The 19,291-nt window shown below is 38.9% G+C and overlaps 2 protein-coding genes across 2 annotated transcripts; both read left to right on the top strand.

Moving 5' to 3' along the window:
- The first annotated feature begins 15,879 nt into the window (after positions 1 to 15,879).
- Positions 15,880 to 16,416, top strand: LOC120292478 (senescence-specific cysteine protease SAG12-like). Its single transcript, XM_039310681.1, has one exon. It carries the CDS (start codon positions 15,880 to 15,882, stop codon positions 16,414 to 16,416), a length of 537 nt encoding a protein of 178 aa, XP_039166615.1.
- Positions 16,417 to 16,542: 126 nt separating this feature from the next.
- Positions 16,543 to 17,352, top strand: LOC104440905 (senescence-specific cysteine protease SAG12). Its single transcript, XM_010053896.3, has one exon. The coding sequence runs from the start codon at positions 16,543 to 16,545 to the stop codon at positions 17,101 to 17,103; it is 561 nt and encodes a 186-aa protein (XP_010052198.2). The 3' UTR covers positions 17,104 to 17,352.
- The last annotated feature ends 1,939 nt before the right edge of the window (positions 17,353 to 19,291 follow it).

Genomic DNA, 19,291 nt, shown 5'->3' on the forward strand with positions numbered 1-19,291 from the left:
AAAAACATAAAGGATTGGCGATGCATCTTGGGACGTCGCTATTTAATCAACCAAGGTAAGGGATGTGTGCATACTTGAGAATCGAGGCGTGACATCCCCTTTTTATCGTATCGAAGCAATGATTAGGGATTGGAGTGATAAGGTGCGATGGACCATGGGATAGTAGTAGGAAAGACATTTAAATTCATGTCTGGTGCATGTCGATGCTAGTTGATTGGTAGCTTGTTTGTGTGGGTCACTCAAATTCTAATATGGTATTAGAATTAGAAAACGTGTTTCTATAAAGATCTTGTAGAATGAGTGATCAGGCGCTAAGGACTCCTAGTAAGAGGGTTGTAACCTTTGTGACTCGGGGTGGAACACCAACTTTGTGACTCGGGGTGGAACACCGACAAGGATCGGTGCCCGAGGCAATGGTGGCAGAGCATTGGCTCAGGCTAATGCGAGTGTAAGAGTACTGCTATAAGCCGGTACTAGTGTAGCAGCACTAAGTGATCCTAGGTTTGACGAGATCGTTCAGGCGCAAGTGATCCTTGGGAACTTGTTGAGTCAACAAGTTCAGGATCAGGTCGCCATTGTTGCCACTGTCATGACCGCTGTTAGAGCTGCAATCACCGTTGTTGCCACACCTGCTGAAGTCCAGCATGGAGATGTGATTTGGGAGTGAAACGTTATGTCTGAGTTAAGATTCAGTTCCAGCAGAAATGGAAATCGGTCGGGGAAAAGACCGATGTTGGGAGAAAAGTATTCTATTCCGCCCAGCAGGAAAGGTGGGGATAGATAAGTCAGTACTGAATCGGAATAGAGTATGTCGTGCCTGTAAGAGACAACGTGGTTACGCCTCGTACCATTTTAGGATGGGTGCTTGTTTTAAGCGTGGCCATTAGGGTTACTTAGTCAGAAACTGTACCAGAAGGTCAATGGGACCACGACAGCGGTTGCTGTCACCGCTGATGGGACAAACCAGAGTGAATGCGCGCAGAACGCGCATAGGGATATTCGGGACAGACCTCGATGCTAGTAAGAGTGCATGTTGTCACCCGATAGGAGACAGAGGACTCACCAGAAGTGTGTTGAAGTTGTGGAAGGAAGCACGGATCAATCTAGTGTCATAATATAACTGGAGTGTACTTTGATTGTAGCCAGCACGACCATCAGGTGAAGTACGGTTGGTAAAAGTCCAAAGGAGCATAGATGCCATTACTACAGTTAGGATGCCACTAGAATGGCGAAAGGGATAGGAATGGAACCAACCCTGCACCAATCAGAGGGAGATTGTTCTTGAGGAAATCTTATCAGAGTAGCGCAGCAGAGCTTTGGACTAAGTTTGTCGAATTTCAATTTGTTGAAATAAAGTTGACGAAAGGAGAATCACTAGCTATAGTCGTGCTCGACTAGTTGCTGAGATGTAACTTTGATGCCACATGAATAGAAGGGGCTCATGGAGCATCTTGTGGTAATGAATAAAGGTCATGGAGTAATCCAGCTGAGTCCATTAGCATGTGAAAGTGTCGAGTTTATTAGGAGTCGAAAAGAATTTTCGATTTCATCAATTTCGTCGGTTAAAGGCAACCCGTTTGTTAGACGAAGGTTGCCAAGATTACAAGGCGATTGTCATAGACAAGACAGATTGAAGAATTGAAAATTGAGGACTTCTAAGTAGTCCAGGAATTTCTAGAAGTGTTGCCATAGGGATTGTCAGGCCTATCGTTAATGAAAGAGGTAGAATTTGCGATTGAGTCAGCAACCGGGTCAGAGACACTCAACAAAAGCTTTTTACCAGATGTTGTTGTATGAGTAAAAAGAATTGATGGTACAGATGTGAAGAATTACTGGATAAGGAATTTATACATGCCAATGCATTGCTTTAGGAAGCATCAGTTTTGTTTGTGAGAAAAAGGAAGATGGTTCGTTGCGAGTGTACATTGACTATAGTCGACTCAATCAGGTGGCTATCAAGAGCAAGTGTTCATTGCTGAAGATCAACGAAATGTGTGACTAGTTATAAAGAAGGTCGATGTGTTCAATGATCAACTTAAGGATAGACTATCATCAGTTGAGAACTAGGAAGAAGGTTATATTGAAAACAGCGTTTTGTACTTGATATGGCTTTTATGAGAATATCGTAATGCCATTTGGTCTAACAAACGCTCCAACTGCTATCATGGATTTGGTGGACCGAGTATTTGAGAAATACCTAGATTAGTCCATGATCATGTTCATCAATGATATTTTGATGTATTTGAGGAGTGCTAAGGAGCATGATAGTCATATGAGGATGGTACTTCAGACCCTAAGGACTCATGGATTGGACGCTAAGCTTAGCAAATGCGAGTTTTGGTTTACTTGTATTGCGTTCCTAGGCCACGTGAACTCAGGCAAAGGATTTTCAGAATCTGTGTCGCTATTAACTAGACTTCTGAAGAAAGAAGAAGAGTTTGCGTGGATAGACAAGCGCGAGTGTAGTTTTCAAGAGCTCAAGTGAAAGCTGGCTATCGCACTTGTGCTAACCATCCCTTATGGTTCTGGAGGATGCGAAGTCTATAGTGATGTGTCGTTTAGAGGATTAGATTGCATGTTGATGCAACATGGTAGGATTGTTGCATACGCGTCCCGTCAGTTGAGATCTCGCGAGCTAAGTTACCTCACGCATGACTTGGGACTTGTAGCATAAATTTTAGCCCTAAAGTTTTGGAGATGTTAGTGATGTGGAGAAAGGTCCTGGATCTTCACGGACCAAGAAAGTCTCCAGCGTTTATTCTCCCAAAAGTAATTTAAAATGAAATAGCGTTATGAATTAGAACTTTGAAGGACTAGGATGGAGATATCTGGTATCACCCTAGAAGAATGAAAGAAGTCACTGATGTGATAAATCGAGAGTTTTTAAATGTGTATATGCTAGTTAAGGTATGAACCTTACTTGAGAAAGTTTGAGATTCGGTTTTTAAATTTGAGATGGGCTACCTTCCAAATCTTATAGCCGCTCTCAGAATTGAGCCGGATGCTCAGATTAGAATCAAGGCACAGCTTTGTAAACCGAGAGGACTCTTGTAACCCCTCGAGACCCTAGAGTGGAATTGAATGCACAGCACTATGGACCTTGTGACAAGCTTGTCAAGGAACTAGAGGGGTAATGATTCCATTTGGGATAGTGGTCAATAGATGGATGAAGCCGACTCACTTCAATACAGTACGGAAATATCTTGGTTTGAAAAGGCATGCATAAGTGTATGTGTGTCAGGTAATTCGTCAACATGGAGTGCCAGTGACGAATTTATATCAGATCTAGACCTGAGGATTCCCAGTTTCAGCAGAACAGTCATATGGTTTTTTTGTAGAGCAAAGTGTGCAGAACCTTAGTTGTGGAAAGGAAAATAGGCAAAGAAAAATCACAGGCTCAGAGTTAGTTCAGCAGTCAATGATTGCAATTGCCGTGATCAGAATCAGATTATGGATCGCTCAGAGCCATCAGAAAGGTTGTATTATTGAGCATCAAAGACCCTTAGAGTTCCAAATTTGGTGATTGCATCTTTCTGAAGGTGTCACCAATGAGGGATGCCTTGCGCTTCAGCAAGGAGGGAAACTTGAAACCGAGATACGTAGGTCCCTTTGAAGTTCTAAAGAGAGAATCGGGATCCTAGCGTATCGTCTTGCATTACCACCGAAGTAGGCGCGAGTGCATGACGTCTTTCATGTGTCGAGGTTGAGGATGTATGAGCCCAACCCGACCCACGTGCTAAATCTTGAAGAATTAGACATGGATGACTAAGTATCGTGCGTGAAAAGCCCGGTTCAGATCGGATTCTGTATACCAAGATGGTCTCCTTGATCAAAGTGGTTTGACAACACCACGGGACCGAAGAAGCAACCAAAGAAAGTGAGACTAGACAAGACGACGATACCCCCACATTTTTATTTAAGAATTGATAAATGTTTAAATTTCGAGAATGAAATTTTTATAAGAGGGGAAGAGTTGTGACATCCTGGATTTTCAATCATGTTTTCAATAGAATAAATCAGGCATTTCATCGATGCGCCTATAGGATTGTTCTCAAAGCTTATCACACTTGAGATAATTAGATTATCTGGAAAAGCCATTAAGAATTTTAAGGCAAATATACTTGAGGATTCGACTAGGAATCGGCTGCTCGACCGTGTTCATCTGCCAAGATCATTACGGCACAAACGTAAATTGATTAGAGATTAAAGATAGGTCGGTTCGACTGAGAAGTTTGGCTAATCGTGGGTGACACCATTAAATTGGAAAATTCTCGTCAATCGGCACTAGACTGATTTCTCTATCGTTTTGGTACCCTATGTCCGTAATTGAAATCTCGAGATTTTCTCGGTAATCGAGAGTCACCAATGTGTTGAATGGGTTCATTGTGGTTCGAAATAAATCGATCACGGGTCATTTGCATTAAAAATCTCTTAAAATTACCCGGTAGCCTAGGTCACGCTAAAAACGCGCCGAATGGAAATTAACCGTGAATTCAAGTCCAATTTCATAAATTGAAAATCCTGTTATGTCACAATAAATTCTAGGAACGTCAACTCAGTCTTAGAAGATTTTTCTGAAGCCCGAGACTTGTTGGGAAAAAAGTCGGCTTATGACCGTTTTTGTTCATAAAAGACTGGGGATTATTTTTTATCACAAATTTAGGATGCAAGACGAATTCATGGGTGAGGAAAAATTTCAATTGAAATATTGAGGTGCCAAATGAAATTATGGAGACCAAATGAGGATGGATTGAGCAATATTAAGCAACCAATTGAATCCAATTGCTTGGAAATTCGTAGCTCCCCCTCCCCCTAGCCAAAATGGACCATCTCATGAGTTGTGGGTGAGCATTGATGGCTCAATGGCAGTCAAGGAAGATACTTGGCTAAGAAAGGTCTTGGGGGACAAGCTTGTGGAAGAAATGTGCATGGTAGGTCCCCATTCTTGCTTCTCTCTTTCCTCTCTCCCTCATTCTCTCCCTTGGTCGACCAAAGCACTTCATTTCCTCCCTCCTTGCTATGTTCGACGCCACCAGCAGCAGAGAAGAGGAAGCTAGACGCCGACGCACGCCAAGCCGCCGCTGGAGCCGCACTGCTCACCGCCATCCGCCTCACCCGCGCGCCCCGCCGTCCATTTATTTCCAAAATTAAGTGGACACAGATAATATCTTGTGTGATTTGGTGATTTGGTGTCGTATTTGATGTGGATTTATTTATTTTATCGTTGTTTGGTTTGAATTGATTTTGTTCATTTTAAGAAAACAAAAAAATTAGATACAATTAAAGTAGATTTTTTCAAGATTGGTTGCATTTTTTTTTTTAAATCGTGGAAAAATACAAAAGAAAAATCATATGCATGTCATGTAATTTAGGTCATATCATATTGCTATGTCATGTGCATGTCATATAGATTAAGTGCATAAGTACCATGTCATGTGCCACATCATTATGTGCATGCCATTTAAATTGTGGATGGTTAAATATTGCACGTCATTTTAGAAATTGCATGTTTCATTTAATTAGATCTATGTCATGTTTAGGTTCATATACTTAGGAAATTGTGTGTTGTGCTGAGATAATATATTCTATCATTGTTAGGGTTAGGACATTTAAATAACTTATGTCGCATGTCAGGTTAGGTTAGTAGCACACATTGTATAAAACATGGTTTTCATTAAACGAGAGAAAACTGAAAAAGATTTGAGTGAAATTGCGTGTAAATTAAAAATTATATTCAAGATGATGTGATTTTCTAGCTAACATTTGCAGATGTTTTGTTGCTTCAAGGTAACTCACTCCTCCTTTTCTTCGCAATTTATTTAACGCTTTCGTTATTGGGTGTTAAGTATTGGTTGCACAACTGCCTAATTACCTCACATGTTAGGGAGTAAGTAATGCAAATTGTCTGCAGTTTTTTTTTTCTGAAATAAAAGATAAAATGTATCGAAAGGGCGTTAGGTGAAATCTAATGTACTCAAGTCCATGTTCCTATAATCTTTAGTTCGTAGGAGTGAAGTAATTCTCCTGTTACTTTAGTTAGATTTTTAATCAATCTACCAAAAAATAGATTAGTGGCAACTTCTACTTGAAAATCATTTGTATATTAAGAACTTAGAGTATAAGTCACAAGTTGATAAGAGATCAGGAGAGTCCGAGTTAAGTGTAGGCATAATAATCCATTAATCGAACCCCTAGATGGTCTAACCCTTCTCCCGGAGATCGTGACCACCCAATCAAAAGGCACCAAATATTACATTTTACTCTGTTTCAATGAAATTTCATCCTCAAAATTTGGACTTATACTGCTGCATGAAAGCTTCCAACGGTTCGACTGATGTCCCTGTCTTGTTGGTCCCAACCATTATGTACCATCGTGTGAGAGACCCTCGACTGTTGCGTTATTACCAACCTTCGTAATGCGCTGGACTATGAGAGACCCTTGTTTCCTGTTGTCTCGTACGAGCATGCCATGTAACTCATTCTTTTGGTCCAGCATGCCCTCTTGGTAGTTCTTGCCCTTACCTGCTATGTGTCTGGATTGCGGGCAAGCAATGACAAATCAAGGATGAAAAATTGTAAATATTATTAATGCACAACTAAAAGACAAAATCTTTAAAATAAAGTTGTCTCTCATAATGAAAGCCGGAGTCCTAAGTATGACTTTAAAATGCTTCATCCGAGATCCCTTGGACATAAAGCAACTATAAGGTATTCCCTCCTTCTAGGGAAGAAAAATATTGAAAACTGAGCAATAATATGTTTGTCCTCAACATCTATTGTTTGTGAGAATTCAGTCTTTCGACAAAATTTCATTAATAAGGGACTTGGAAAACTGCCTATCTTAGCAACTCCAAACTCTTATGCAAAGACGTCATTGAAGGATAACCCACTACGATCAATCGAATACCTATCTTGATAAAAAAAACATTTCAATTTTATTAGTTCAACAAGTTCTTACAGTTGGTTTTCATAAAGAAATTGCAATGTAGACATGTTAATACAATTGGGAGGTCTGACTAGTCCAATCGTTCTGTGGGGTCAAATTAGAAGGATTCGCTTACACTTCATCCGCTTCCTCTTTAGTCGGTCAATCCGATTTTAGACGTCCTCGTGAGTAGGCCAAACCCAGGTTTTTGGGAGAGAGGGCAAGTAGGCGTATCAATGATCCGGTTCAGTTTGGGGACTCCTAATACCTGAACCAAACTGAACATTAAAGATACATGGTCATTCGGAACCAAACAGTGGACCCAAACCGAAAAGACTGTTTGGTTCAGACTTTCGGATTTTGGTGTCTTTTTCTTATTGGTCCCTCCTCCTCCTTCCATTGTTCCACCTTTGCTTCGGTTCACCTCATTCAAGACTACCACAAAAGTCGCAAAAACTGAGGCTAGATCCATCAATGGCATGGTAAGGCCAGAACAAAATCTTCCCAAGTCATCGAAGGAATCAATGTTGTGTGGAGCAAACTCTGAGGCTCGATCTTTCGCCTTCAAGCTGGGACTGGAGGAACAAATCGGAGGGGATGGTGCCAGTGGGGTTTGTGGTGGTCGGGGTGGAGGGTGGGCTGGGGCTGGAGGCGCGTATGGTGTGGAGCTGGTGAAGGAGGTGGTCGGGGACGAGCTGTGGGGTGGGGCCTTTGAGGACTGGATGGTGGTGGAGGGTAGTAGAGGGAGAGGATGTTGGTGGTCGCCATGGCCATTAGGAGGATCAAATGGGGTTGTTGTCTGGGAGTAGACGAAGCGATGGATATGGCTTCTCTGAGACAAGTGAAAACCGGAAGGAAGAGTGAAAACTAAAGGACTTTTGCTGTGTTTCGATTTTGGATCGGTTTTTTTTATAATCCAAACCGAACCGTTATGATTTCCGCTGAAGTATTCCAGTAAGTTGTGTTGTTCTTCATCTTTCCTTCCAAATCTTTAGCCCATGTAATCTCCACAGGCGACAATTGTATTAGGCGTTCCTAACCTCATCCACTTTCTTTCAATATACATCAACATTGTTTTGTGACATATCAATGTTCATCCGGGAGAGATCTAGTTGAAATAAGCCTGACCTTAAAGGTGGTGGAAGTATTTATAGGGGGCCAACCTATCAAGTAACCTTGAGCGTTTAATAGGATGTATACAAAGTGAGTTCCATAAAAGGAATCGGGTTATCCGACTCCGAATCAAGGCTTGTTTTAATTCACTTTGTCAATATCGGTTGGGCGGGGCCGGGGGATGGTAGGCGCCGGGAAGAGAGTCCAAAACTGATCTTGAGGGTCCAAATGAGCCTAGGGCCCTTTTGTAATTTTCAGGTCGGATTGCATAAGAAAAAATCATGATCTTGCTTATGTCTAAGTTCCTAATTTCTAAATACGAAGAATGCAATGAAGAGCAGGACTACAAGACCAATCTGGATCATTTTGTTTAAAGGTCAAAATCCGATATTAATAGCCAACTCAATGCGAAATTTTCAAGGAATGCGGAAGGGATTGGAGTAAAAAACTTTAGTATCGACAAAGGACCAAATAATTTATGACATTAGTCAAATTTATTGCAACTATTATTTTCTTCGAGGTAACAGATCTAATTTTGTATCACGAAACTATCTTCATGATCCAAGGTGAAACCTATTGCTGTGAGTGATTGGGGGATACTTCAGCAAAATCCAATAAATATTTGTCAAGTGAAACTTTTCTTACCCAATTCGCTTGATTACTAGGCTTGGATTGCTAAGTTTATAATATGGAAGATCACGTCATTTCTTAGCACAGCGGGACAATTCTAAAAGCACTTCTCATTTTAAAAATCTTGCACCTTTCTGATGAAGATGCAAAGGCGTATTTTAACTTAGAGAAATGTTGAAAACTTCAGAAAACTTTGAACAATCTTTAATGTCCAACAAAGTTATCCTTACTCTAACTATACCTTATCAAACAAAGTTTGTTATTGAGTGTCACTAATTCTAAATATGCTAACTAAATATATTTCTGTTTTCAAAAAATGATTCTATATATTATGAGAAAAGGGAAAATTCCAAATAAGAGTTCAAAGTGCTCTCAATTTTTCAAATAAAGGCTTGAAGTGAACATTGTCTTTAATAGGGGCTTGAAGTATTCTTAATTTCTAAAATAAGAGCCTGAAGTAGACTTTATTTTAAATTAAGGATTGAAGTGGCCATGTCAAACTCAAAAAAATGACTTGACCTTACTAGTTGGTCAAGGGCATTCCATCATTTACGTTTCTTTTTCTAATTTCTTCCCTTTTTTCTGTTTTTTCTCCACAAAAAAAAACTTAAAATAAAAAAAGAAAAAAGAAAAGAAAGGCTAATATATACACACACACACAAGTGAGAGGGTTGGCAACTCTTCCCTGCCTATGGCGGCCACCCCATCATCGGTGGGGCGTCTGCCGCAAGTGGTAAGACTAGCCTTCCCGCTTAGTTTTTACTTTATTATGAGTTTTTCCTTTTTTCCTTTTTGTTTTATACTCTTTTTTTTTAGAGAAAAAACAAAAAAAAAAAAAAAAATAAAGAAAATAAGGAAAGAAAATGAGAAAAGTATGAAGGATGGAAATGCCCTTAACAAGCTAGTGATGTTATGTCCTTTTTTAAGACTGACATAGCTACTTTAAGCTTTTATTAAAACAAAGTCCACTTCACGCCTTTTTTTAAGAAAATGATGGGACTTCGGTTCCTTTTTTTGATAAATTGAGAATATTTTAGGCCCTTATTTTGAATTTTCCTTATGAGAAAAAAACAATACATTGAATACCGTAATTTTTCCTTTCTGACAAGAAAAAGAGCACTGTAATATTTCTATAGTTGCAATGCATAATATATGGCTCACGAGACACTTTAATTAAATTTATTAAGTAGTGAATTCTCAAATTATAGAAAAAATAAAGAAAATTCATTTCAAATAGATTTTCATGAGCCGCGTTCAGCACTAATTTCGGTAAAATAAATTAATATTTATAACGGATGTGACTTGAATATGATAATGCTACAAAGTGGAGACAACACTCATTCACTTTCTCATTTTAATCTCAACGAAAGTAGAATACTCATTAGATTTAGAATTTTATCTGTTCTCCTACGAACTGATGTATTTGACCAAGTACAGTTGCAATTGCAGCCAATCAAGCTTTATAATTACTAATGGCCCATCGAGAATATAATTAAGTACTGAAAATTAAAAAGCTCAGCATTCAATGAGTTTAAACGTTATCTGATGATTAAAACTAATATCAACATAAAAATTCCATTAAATCAGGAAAATTACTTAACGTGGTAAGTAGGTAGGGGTTACTTAACTTTTTAAGTAGAAAGAAGTAATTTATGGCAACGAGACTATTGTCAGTTACAAATCAACCTATAATAATCACAATTTTATGTATGGTAAAAAAATAAATTATGTTCAGTGATCAATATTTCAATTACCTATTAAGTAACTTTTTATTTCTACTTTCAAAACTTAAATTTGTTGGCACCTAAAATTCATTGCTTAAATTCTTAATACCTAATTTCAACTTTATCCAGTGAGCCTTCAGTAAATAGATTATATAAGGAATTTTACTCTAATAGTGGGGTCTAATCAGCCCCACCCACCACCTTCTTCCACAAAGAATATGGAGCCTAAAAAGCAATATCTAGAAGGAGGGAAACATGAATATCTAGAAGCAATGAAAGTTTTGACAATGGGAGTGTTGACTAGGCGCACCAAGGAGCCGTGTACCTTATTCGAAGGAGAGCTTAAGTTTGAATTCGTCGACATTATTAGCAATGTAGAAATTTTTTCGCCTCAGACCTGAAAAGAGAACCGAAGGACCGCTCTTAAGAGGTTCTAACGTTTTCCACTCCCCTCGGACGCTACACCAAACTCTTCTGATCTAGTCACATCTCCAACCTTTGATCCTCATTTAATTAATTGAGGTACTTTGACGGGACCAAAGTTTACCCATTTAAGTCGGGTTCTCTTGTTATCAAAAACAAATGCTATGAGGATAAAAAGGAGTAATGATATGCATAGTTCCAGAACTTTATTTCAATAATAATGGGGTCGATACAATTTTTTTATTTAATTTTGTACATGAACTTTGACTGAATTGATTGAATTGGCAAAATGTGAAAGGGTTAGTACTCAATTGGCATAATTAGAAATTTAAGACTATATTCACAAAAATGCAATAAATTTATGACTTTTAAACAATTTTCCCCATATGCTTTTTTAACATGGACTGCTCTATTAGCATTTATTGGCCCTAAATAACGATCTAGACTACCACCTCATTTTCCCCAATTAGGAAATGTTTTTGTTCCTTTGTGTATAAATATATATATATATATATATATGTATGTATTTGACATGGAAGCCATATGTAAGTCACGTACATGCCAGCCTAGTGAATCTACATTAAGTTAACGAAACTATGTCCACATCAAGTAAGTGTTAGGATTTTCAATGGAAAATTACTTTGCTTGGAATTATAAAAGTTCAACGAATTTATTAAGCAAAAAAGGTTCATAGATCACATTAAAAATTAAAAAATGTTCAGTATCATTATTCCTACTTTTTATGCACAAACAAAATCTGGCAACTTAAAGTTTCGAACTAAATTTCCAAACTAGGGGAGTAAGTGTGTAATTGAGTTGAGTCAACAACCAATTCGATGATTGAGTCTGACTCAAATCAAATGGTTAAAGGTAGATAATTGATTTACATAAGTTTTCAATAAGCTTCACCTTGACTCAATTAGATAATGTTTCTCTCTCAAAACTCACAATAAAACCCAAACTCAAGCTGGAATCATTAAAATACGCTATAATTGAAAACTAGTACTATATTTATTTAGTTCATATTTATTAACGAATTTTTATTATTAAAATACATAAAGATTGAATCACTCGATTAGGCTCGCGTGCTATATTTTTAAGCTTGAGCTAGACTCGATTAATTAGTATTTGAGCTACTTGAACTCAAAAAGAATCAAGCCGAGCTTGAGTAATCAGCAAGTTGAACTCAAATAGCACGTGAGCTTGATTGAGTTGCATGCTTATCGCCAAATATGGGAATCTAGAAGTTCTTCTCAAACAAAACGACACGTTGATATGGCTAAGTCAAGCAAAATAGGAACTCAGCCAATGGCCGTCTAAAGTTGATATTGGTCATAGAATATGATTTCAGCGTTGAAGTCTAGTTTTCTTGTTGCGCACCACTAGCCAATCTCAGTATTTATGACTATTTACGTGGCAGCAATTCATTGGCAGAGAATCACACCTTCAAGATTAATAATATTTCTTTAGCAGATGCTGACCAAAGCTATTTGTTTCACTGAAGAAAGCCAGTTCTTTTACATAGGAACATGAATCACAATAACTTACACATGATTGGAAGGCAAACATAGATGCAAGTACATATCCACTAACAGCACGCTAATATATATATATATATATATATATATATATGGAGGCAAAAACATAGGGTAGGCCTAAGTTGCTAACCATCGACAAATGGAAATCAACCACCGATATGCTTTTGGCTAGAATTTAAGACCACCACAAAACCAACAAACAGCTTAGAACCATAAATCTTTGCACTACATAACAATGTTTAATGGTAGCATTTCGATTAATCACCCATTAGTCTATATGAACCAAAGTCACTTCAATTACATCCGTGGTATTCATAAATTTTTGCCTAAGACCCGTGCACTTGCACCTTGACTTCGCCAAGTTTGGCAAGAGACAAAACTCTGCCCGTCTAACTTCCCATTAATCGCTTTGGCCCAACCAAACTTAGCGAAAGTGCATTATTTGTCACATCGATAGATGAGTCATATGCGACATTCTTGCTTTAAAATATTCACCAGCTACCCATATATACATATTTGACCTATTCAATCTAATCGACCATTGATTTTGATACCACTTATTGAGAATTAACAACAAAAATCTGAAGTCCTCGACAAAGGGGATCCCCAGGGGAGAACCCAAGCTTGAGCCTGACCTTCACTAAAACATTTAAGATCCTCACATATGCACCTCAATTTGGAGTTTTATGATGCTCCTAGATTATAGGGCAAATACCAACAAAAAACCCTAAACCATACCCGTTGTGACACAAATACCCCTCTTTTTCTTTTTCTTTTTTTCTTTTCATGTTGCCTAAAACCATAAACTTGTTCACCAAGATACAAATGCCCCAATTTTTTTTTTGGTAACCCGGGGAACCCCGTAAGCCACTCCAGATAAGAATCCCTAATGACGCCTCTGGGATTTGAACTTCTCCCCTTCGTGAGGGGGAGGGAGCCCGAGCCAGCTACGCCATTCTTTTTTTTTTCATGTTGCTTAAAACCATAAACTTGTTCACCGAGATACAAATGCCCCTAACTTTTTTTGTACCGTGAAGAATTCCAAACTTATACATCTATGTCATATATGTATCCCATATTTCAATTACATCCAAGTTATATTTGCTATATTGGAGACACGGACACCTAAAGTGCGAAAACTTAATATAGTGGGACACTTAAGCATTAAAAGTTTGAAAAAATACACTTAAGTGTCAAAATCGAAGCAAAATTGATCAGTTAAGTGCCAACAATAAGAACATCCGGCCAAAATGCTGAGATGGGGTTTTTTTGACAAGACAAGTGCAAGATAACATTATTTTGCATGCTGACGTGGCTAGATAAGTCAAAAACAATATCGTTTTGCATAGTGATGTGGCTAGATAAGCCTAAAAAAGATGTCGTTTTGCCTTGAATTTGAATTTTAATATAAATATTAATTAAACTAAAGTTAAAAATAAATTATCTAAAAAAAAGGAAGAAAAAGCCCTTGCACAACACCTTCCGCAACTTTTTTTTAAGTTTTTAATTTAATTTATTTAATATTTATATTAAAATTCAAATAAGAGGCAAAACGACGTTGTTTTTCTTATTCTCTATTGACTCAACACTTTGGTGAGCCATGCGGGCTAGTTATATTATTACAAAAAAATGCCACATAGGATTTCTGACACATGTCATTAGAGTTAGCACTTAAATGTCTCAGTCATTCATGATCGGATGACATTAAAAAAAAGTAGAGCATGCGTTAGTGTTGTTGATCAATTAGATTGTGCAATTCACCATAAAAGTGAGATTAATAGAAAAATGAAATAACAAGATTAAGGTGGTTCGATTTGAATTACCGAGACCTATGTTTGTGGAGCGAGTCAGAGTGGTAAATCTACCTTGAATAAGGAGGTTACAAGTTTGAAATAAAGCCTCGCTTAACGTTAGGCGCTGAGCTTTCGTCGATGTCATTAGGTCCCCATGACTTTTATTTTATAGTTGGAAGCATGGTATTTCCTTATATTTTAGATTTCCAGTGGTAAGCGGAAGAGTGATCTGCTTATGTTTGACACAATCTTTTACAATGATTTCATGTAAACTCGCAAAAAGAACCGGAGGAACACTCTTAAGAGGTTTCTAATGTGTAATCATATAAAAATTGATTTAAACCAGACTTTAGAAAACGTTCCGATTGAAAATGCGATGCGATCTAGGTGCTTGCTCGAGAGGCCATGGACTCCAATTTATACATTGGATGGCTTCTGGGCATTCCCCTTCGGACACAACACCAAACTCCTTCTATGTACTCTACATTACTTCTCCGACCTTCGATCGTCATGTAATTTATTGAGGTACTTTGATGAGACCAAAGTTTACCTATTTTAAGTTGGGTTTTCTCACCATAAAAACAAATGCTATGAGGATAAAAAGGAGTAACGACATGAGTAATTACTAAACTTTTTTTCCAATATTTAATGGGGTTGCTATACTTTTTTATTTGTTCAATTTTATCGATAACCTCTTAAAAATCCACTACATGTAGTCCTTCCATAAAGTATATCCACATATCATATGTACCTTTTTGACGTGTACTGCACTATTAGCATTCATTGGCCCCAAATAACAATCTAGACTACTATCTTGTTTTCCCTGGCAAGCAAATCTTTTTGTTCATTTCTTCTCGGTGCGAATGATAATCCTCCTATTTTAGAAATCAATTTCTATTCTAAAAATAGATTATTTTATTTATACTTCCCAAACGAGTTTCTGAGCAAAAGAATCAAGTAGCATTTGAGTAATCTACGTCAAACTCGAATAGCTCAAGAGCTTGAGTGAGTTACATTCTTATTTCCAAACATAGGAATCTAGAAGCACTTCCCAAACCTAGAAAACACGTTGATATAGTTAAGCAAAATGGGAACTCAGCCAATGGTCGTCCAAAGTTGATATTGGTCATAAATACGATTTCAGTGTAGAAGTTCAGTTTTCTTGAAGCGCTCCACCAGCCAATCTCAGTTATTTATGACTATTTACGTGGCACCAATTCATTGGCAAAGAATCACACCTTCAAGATCAATAATATTTTATTAGCAGATGCTGACCCAAGCTAGTTGTTTTACTTTAGAAAACTAGTAATAACTTGCCGATGATTGGAAGGCAAACATAGACGCAAATGCGCATCCACGTATAACAACGCACAAGCCTCTTAGAACCATAAAATTTTGCACTACATGACAATGTTGAATGGTAGCATTTTGATTAATCAATCATCAGTCAATGACAACCAGAGTCACTTCAATTGCACCCGTGCAATTCATGATGAGGATGCAATAGCAAGCTTAATTTTTGGGGGTCTAAGTCGCAACAGCTATCCAGGCACAAAGGAGGAGGAGAGGGTCCACTGAAGCATTATCGAGAGAGAGTGAGAGTGACGACAGTTGAGCAGCATTTTGTCTATAAAAACCCAACATGCCCATTTGGAGTTCCTCGTGCACAAACTGAAAGTTACGACTCACCAAGTCACTCCAATTGTGTCCTAGACAGTACCCAGAGCACGGCTATGGCCAAACAAAACCAATTCTCATTCCTCACATCAGCTGCTCTTTTGGTCATTATAGTTTCTGTTTCGGAAACGCTTTGTCGCCCTCTTGAAGAGGAACACTTGTTAAAGCAACATGAGGAGTGGATGGCCATCCACGGGCGTGTCTACAAGGATGCGGTCGAAAAGGCAAAACGGTATGAGATATTTAAAGAGAACGTTAAGCGCATCAACGCCTTTAATAATGGTAAGGACGTGGGGTATAAAATGGCTGTGAATAAGTTCGCAGACCTAACCAATGAGGAGTTCCGCGCTTCCTACACCGGCTACAAGAGGAGGCCCACAAGAGTCCTGTCCTCTGGCGAAAAAAAACCGTTCAAGTATGCCAACTTCACCGCCATTCCAGCTGCCTTAGACTGGCGAACCAAGAAGGCTGTGACACCTGTTAAGGATCAAGGCAACTGTGGTGAGTGGAAAATCAAAACTTGTCCTGCGAAAATGTCAAAATTCTCATGTCGTACTCAAGCTGTTGAAAAGAGGCAACAATTGTGCATATAGCAGCTAACAATATTATCTGTAATTCACTGTTACATTCCTTTTAAGCCCATCATACTACATGTGTACATATGTCTCTTTGTAATTCATTTTACTATCTCCTTTTGCAGGAAGTTGTTGGGCATTCTTATGGAAGGGATTACCATGATCAGGAAGGGGAAGTTGGTGCCACTCTCGGTACAAGAACTCGTGGATTGTGATGATAACGATGAAGGCTGCGGGGGCGGGCTCGTGGACTGTGTCTTCAAGTTCATTGTAAGCAATGGTGGCCTCACGACTGAGGCGAACTATCCTTGCCAGGGAAATAAAGGGACCTGCAATACGGCCAAGGCGGCAACCCCCGCAGCCTCAATAACTGGATATCAGGATGTGCCGGCCAACAACGAGAAGGCCCTCTTGCAGGCCGTGGCAAACCAGCCAGTCTCGGTGGCAATTGAGGGGGGCGGGTTTGATTTCCAATTCTACTCAAGCGGCGTGTTCACAGGCTCATGTGGGACCGACATTGACCACGCGGTCACGGCGGTCGGGTATGGGAAGACCTCTGGCTCTGGCGGGACCAAGTATTGGCTGATGAAGAATTCGTGGGGCACCGGGTGGGGAGAGAGCGGGTACATGAGGATCCAGAAGGATGTGAGCTCTAAGGCTGGTCTCTGCGGTCTTGCCACGGAAGCTTCGTATCCAACTGCATGAAGAAAGAAGAAGATGAAAAAATAAATTGTGAGTCTATATATGTGATAGTGGTTCTTGGGCTCTCTATACGTACGAAGTGTAGTCTAGCGTCTCTCTAAAAGAAGCAAGTGTTAAGTGACAGTACGTCACTAGGGTTGGTGTGTCCTACAACAGAAACTGAATGTTGAAACCAAAATTAGGGGCCTCCCAACTAAACTTGTTTCTAAGTGTTCGAATAAATGAGTGGAATAAGATAAAAGAACATAGGCCCGTGAATGAATGGAACAGTTTCGTCAGCGTAATTTTATAGTACTGAATTGTCCCAACAATAGGAATTTAGTTATTTCGAGCAATTTTGTCAGCGTCAACCATTCTGTCTTATGAGAGGCGTGGCCAGCACTAGCAAGGGCAATTATTTGTAATTTTATTTTTTTCTACTTTTCTATCCTTTTTTTATCTCGGAGAGCAACCACATGTGAGGGCCAGCAAGCATGGCCGGTGAGAGCCGTCACCTTGCCCAAATTTGATTTGACTGAACTCGAATTACAATTATCCTCGTGGATTTGAAGGTTTTCCAATTAATTGAAAGTCTTATCCAAATTCATCTGCATACTTATCGGGTGAAGCTTAAAACCGCTTAATCTGGATCGGGATTGAGTTACACCTAGCACTTATTCATGGTCAATATTTAGCCCGAAGCATGGGGATCTTCTTTCTTCGGACCAGACGTGTGCACCCCCTTGAGATTCATCAGCACTGCCTCTGTGTTTTTATCCTAATGTGAACACCATCCACCTATCATCCTCCTCACTAGATATTCATTCTTATCGTCAAGCAATAATATCTATGGCTCTTTCTTATGTTTTCACGCACCATCTACATTAAGTTTCAACCCCCGATGTCCTTTTCCCAATAATTAGCTTCTGAACTTATCTTTACTCTGTTCTCCTCTCTAAACTTGTTCGAAAATTCCATAAACTCCTATAAAATCAACTTAATTGCTTGTGAAGAATTTGGAATAGCTTGATTGTGTAATACGGTATTCCTATATCACCACATTCTAGTGCATATAAGGTGAAGAGCTTGCAATCTAAGCCCATTCTTTGTGCAATCCACCCTTGGTCAAGGAACTGGTTTATCATCTCCTCTTGCATTGTGAAGTTCCAAGCAGATGGTGATACCCCATGAACTTTGTTTCCATAAAATCTGAATCAAGGGGCATAGGCCTGGTTTGGTTTGGTTTTGGGGGAATGTTTTTGGGAAAATACAAATATCTTTGAGCTAAGGAGGTTCTTTGAAATGCAAATAGTGTTTGGTGAATTGTAATTTTAAAGTGTATTGAAAAATAACTTTGGCTTAAATGTTAATTGGTAAAAATTGCATTTGTAAATGATTTATTACTAAATAAAAAAAGATTTTCTCATTTTTTTTTTTGGAGTTTAGCCACCGACAAACCAAATCTGGCCGCCGAACGGCTAGATCTAGCCACCAAATGGCCTCGCCTAAGGTCACCCACCTCAAGCAAGGCTGCCTAAGGTTGCACGATCTAGGCAACGCCAACCTGGGTTACACAATTTAGGCCAATAGTCACCTAGGTCATTCAACCCAAGTGTCGCCTTAGGTCCAACAGTGGTCGTTGGGGTCAGCCAACCCCAAGGCGGTGGTTGCTGGTTTGCACAACCCCTTAGTCAGTGGTCGTCAGCCTCCAATTGGCATTTTTGTGCGATGGTTCGAAGAAGATGCATAGTAACCGAGGGCCAAAACTTGCATTCCAAGAATGCAATTTCGCAAAGGACCTCTGAATGTGCTTTGAGCTAAAAGTCTTTAGAGCTATTTGGAGATACGATTGTATTTTCTCAAAGTTGAGCAAAAGCACAAGCCAAATGCAAATGCATTTGGCCAAGGGACTTTAGAGTCGCGAAGCCTATTGTAAATATTGAACCAACAAACCGCTTGGAACCATAAATCTTTGCACTACATAACAATGTTTAATGGTTGCATTTTGATTAATCACCCATCAGTCAATGCGAACCAAAGTCACTTCAATCACATCTGTGGTATTCATAAATTTTTTCCGAAGACCCGCGCATTTGCACCTTAGAATTTTTTTTGTTTCGCATGTGGATCTACTATATTCAGCCCCCTCCCCCTGAATGCAAGTATCCTTCTACAACAATATAAACTCTACTCCATTCTGCACCTTGACTTC

The sequence above is a fragment of the Eucalyptus grandis genome, chromosome 4 (assembly GCF_016545825.1).
Source record: "Eucalyptus grandis isolate ANBG69807.140 chromosome 4, ASM1654582v1, whole genome shotgun sequence".
NCBI classification, from domain to species: domain Eukaryota; kingdom Viridiplantae; phylum Streptophyta; class Magnoliopsida; order Myrtales; family Myrtaceae; genus Eucalyptus; species Eucalyptus grandis.

Bases quoted from the DNA above. Each gene is read 5' to 3' on its own strand.
- LOC104440905 (XM_010053896.3), top strand. From the start codon at position 16,543: ATGGAAGGGATTACCATGATCAGGAAGGGGAAGTTGGTGCCACTCTCG.
- LOC120292478 (XM_039310681.1), top strand. From the start codon at position 15,880: ATGGCCAAACAAAACCAATTCTCATTCCTCACATCAGCTGCTCTTTTG.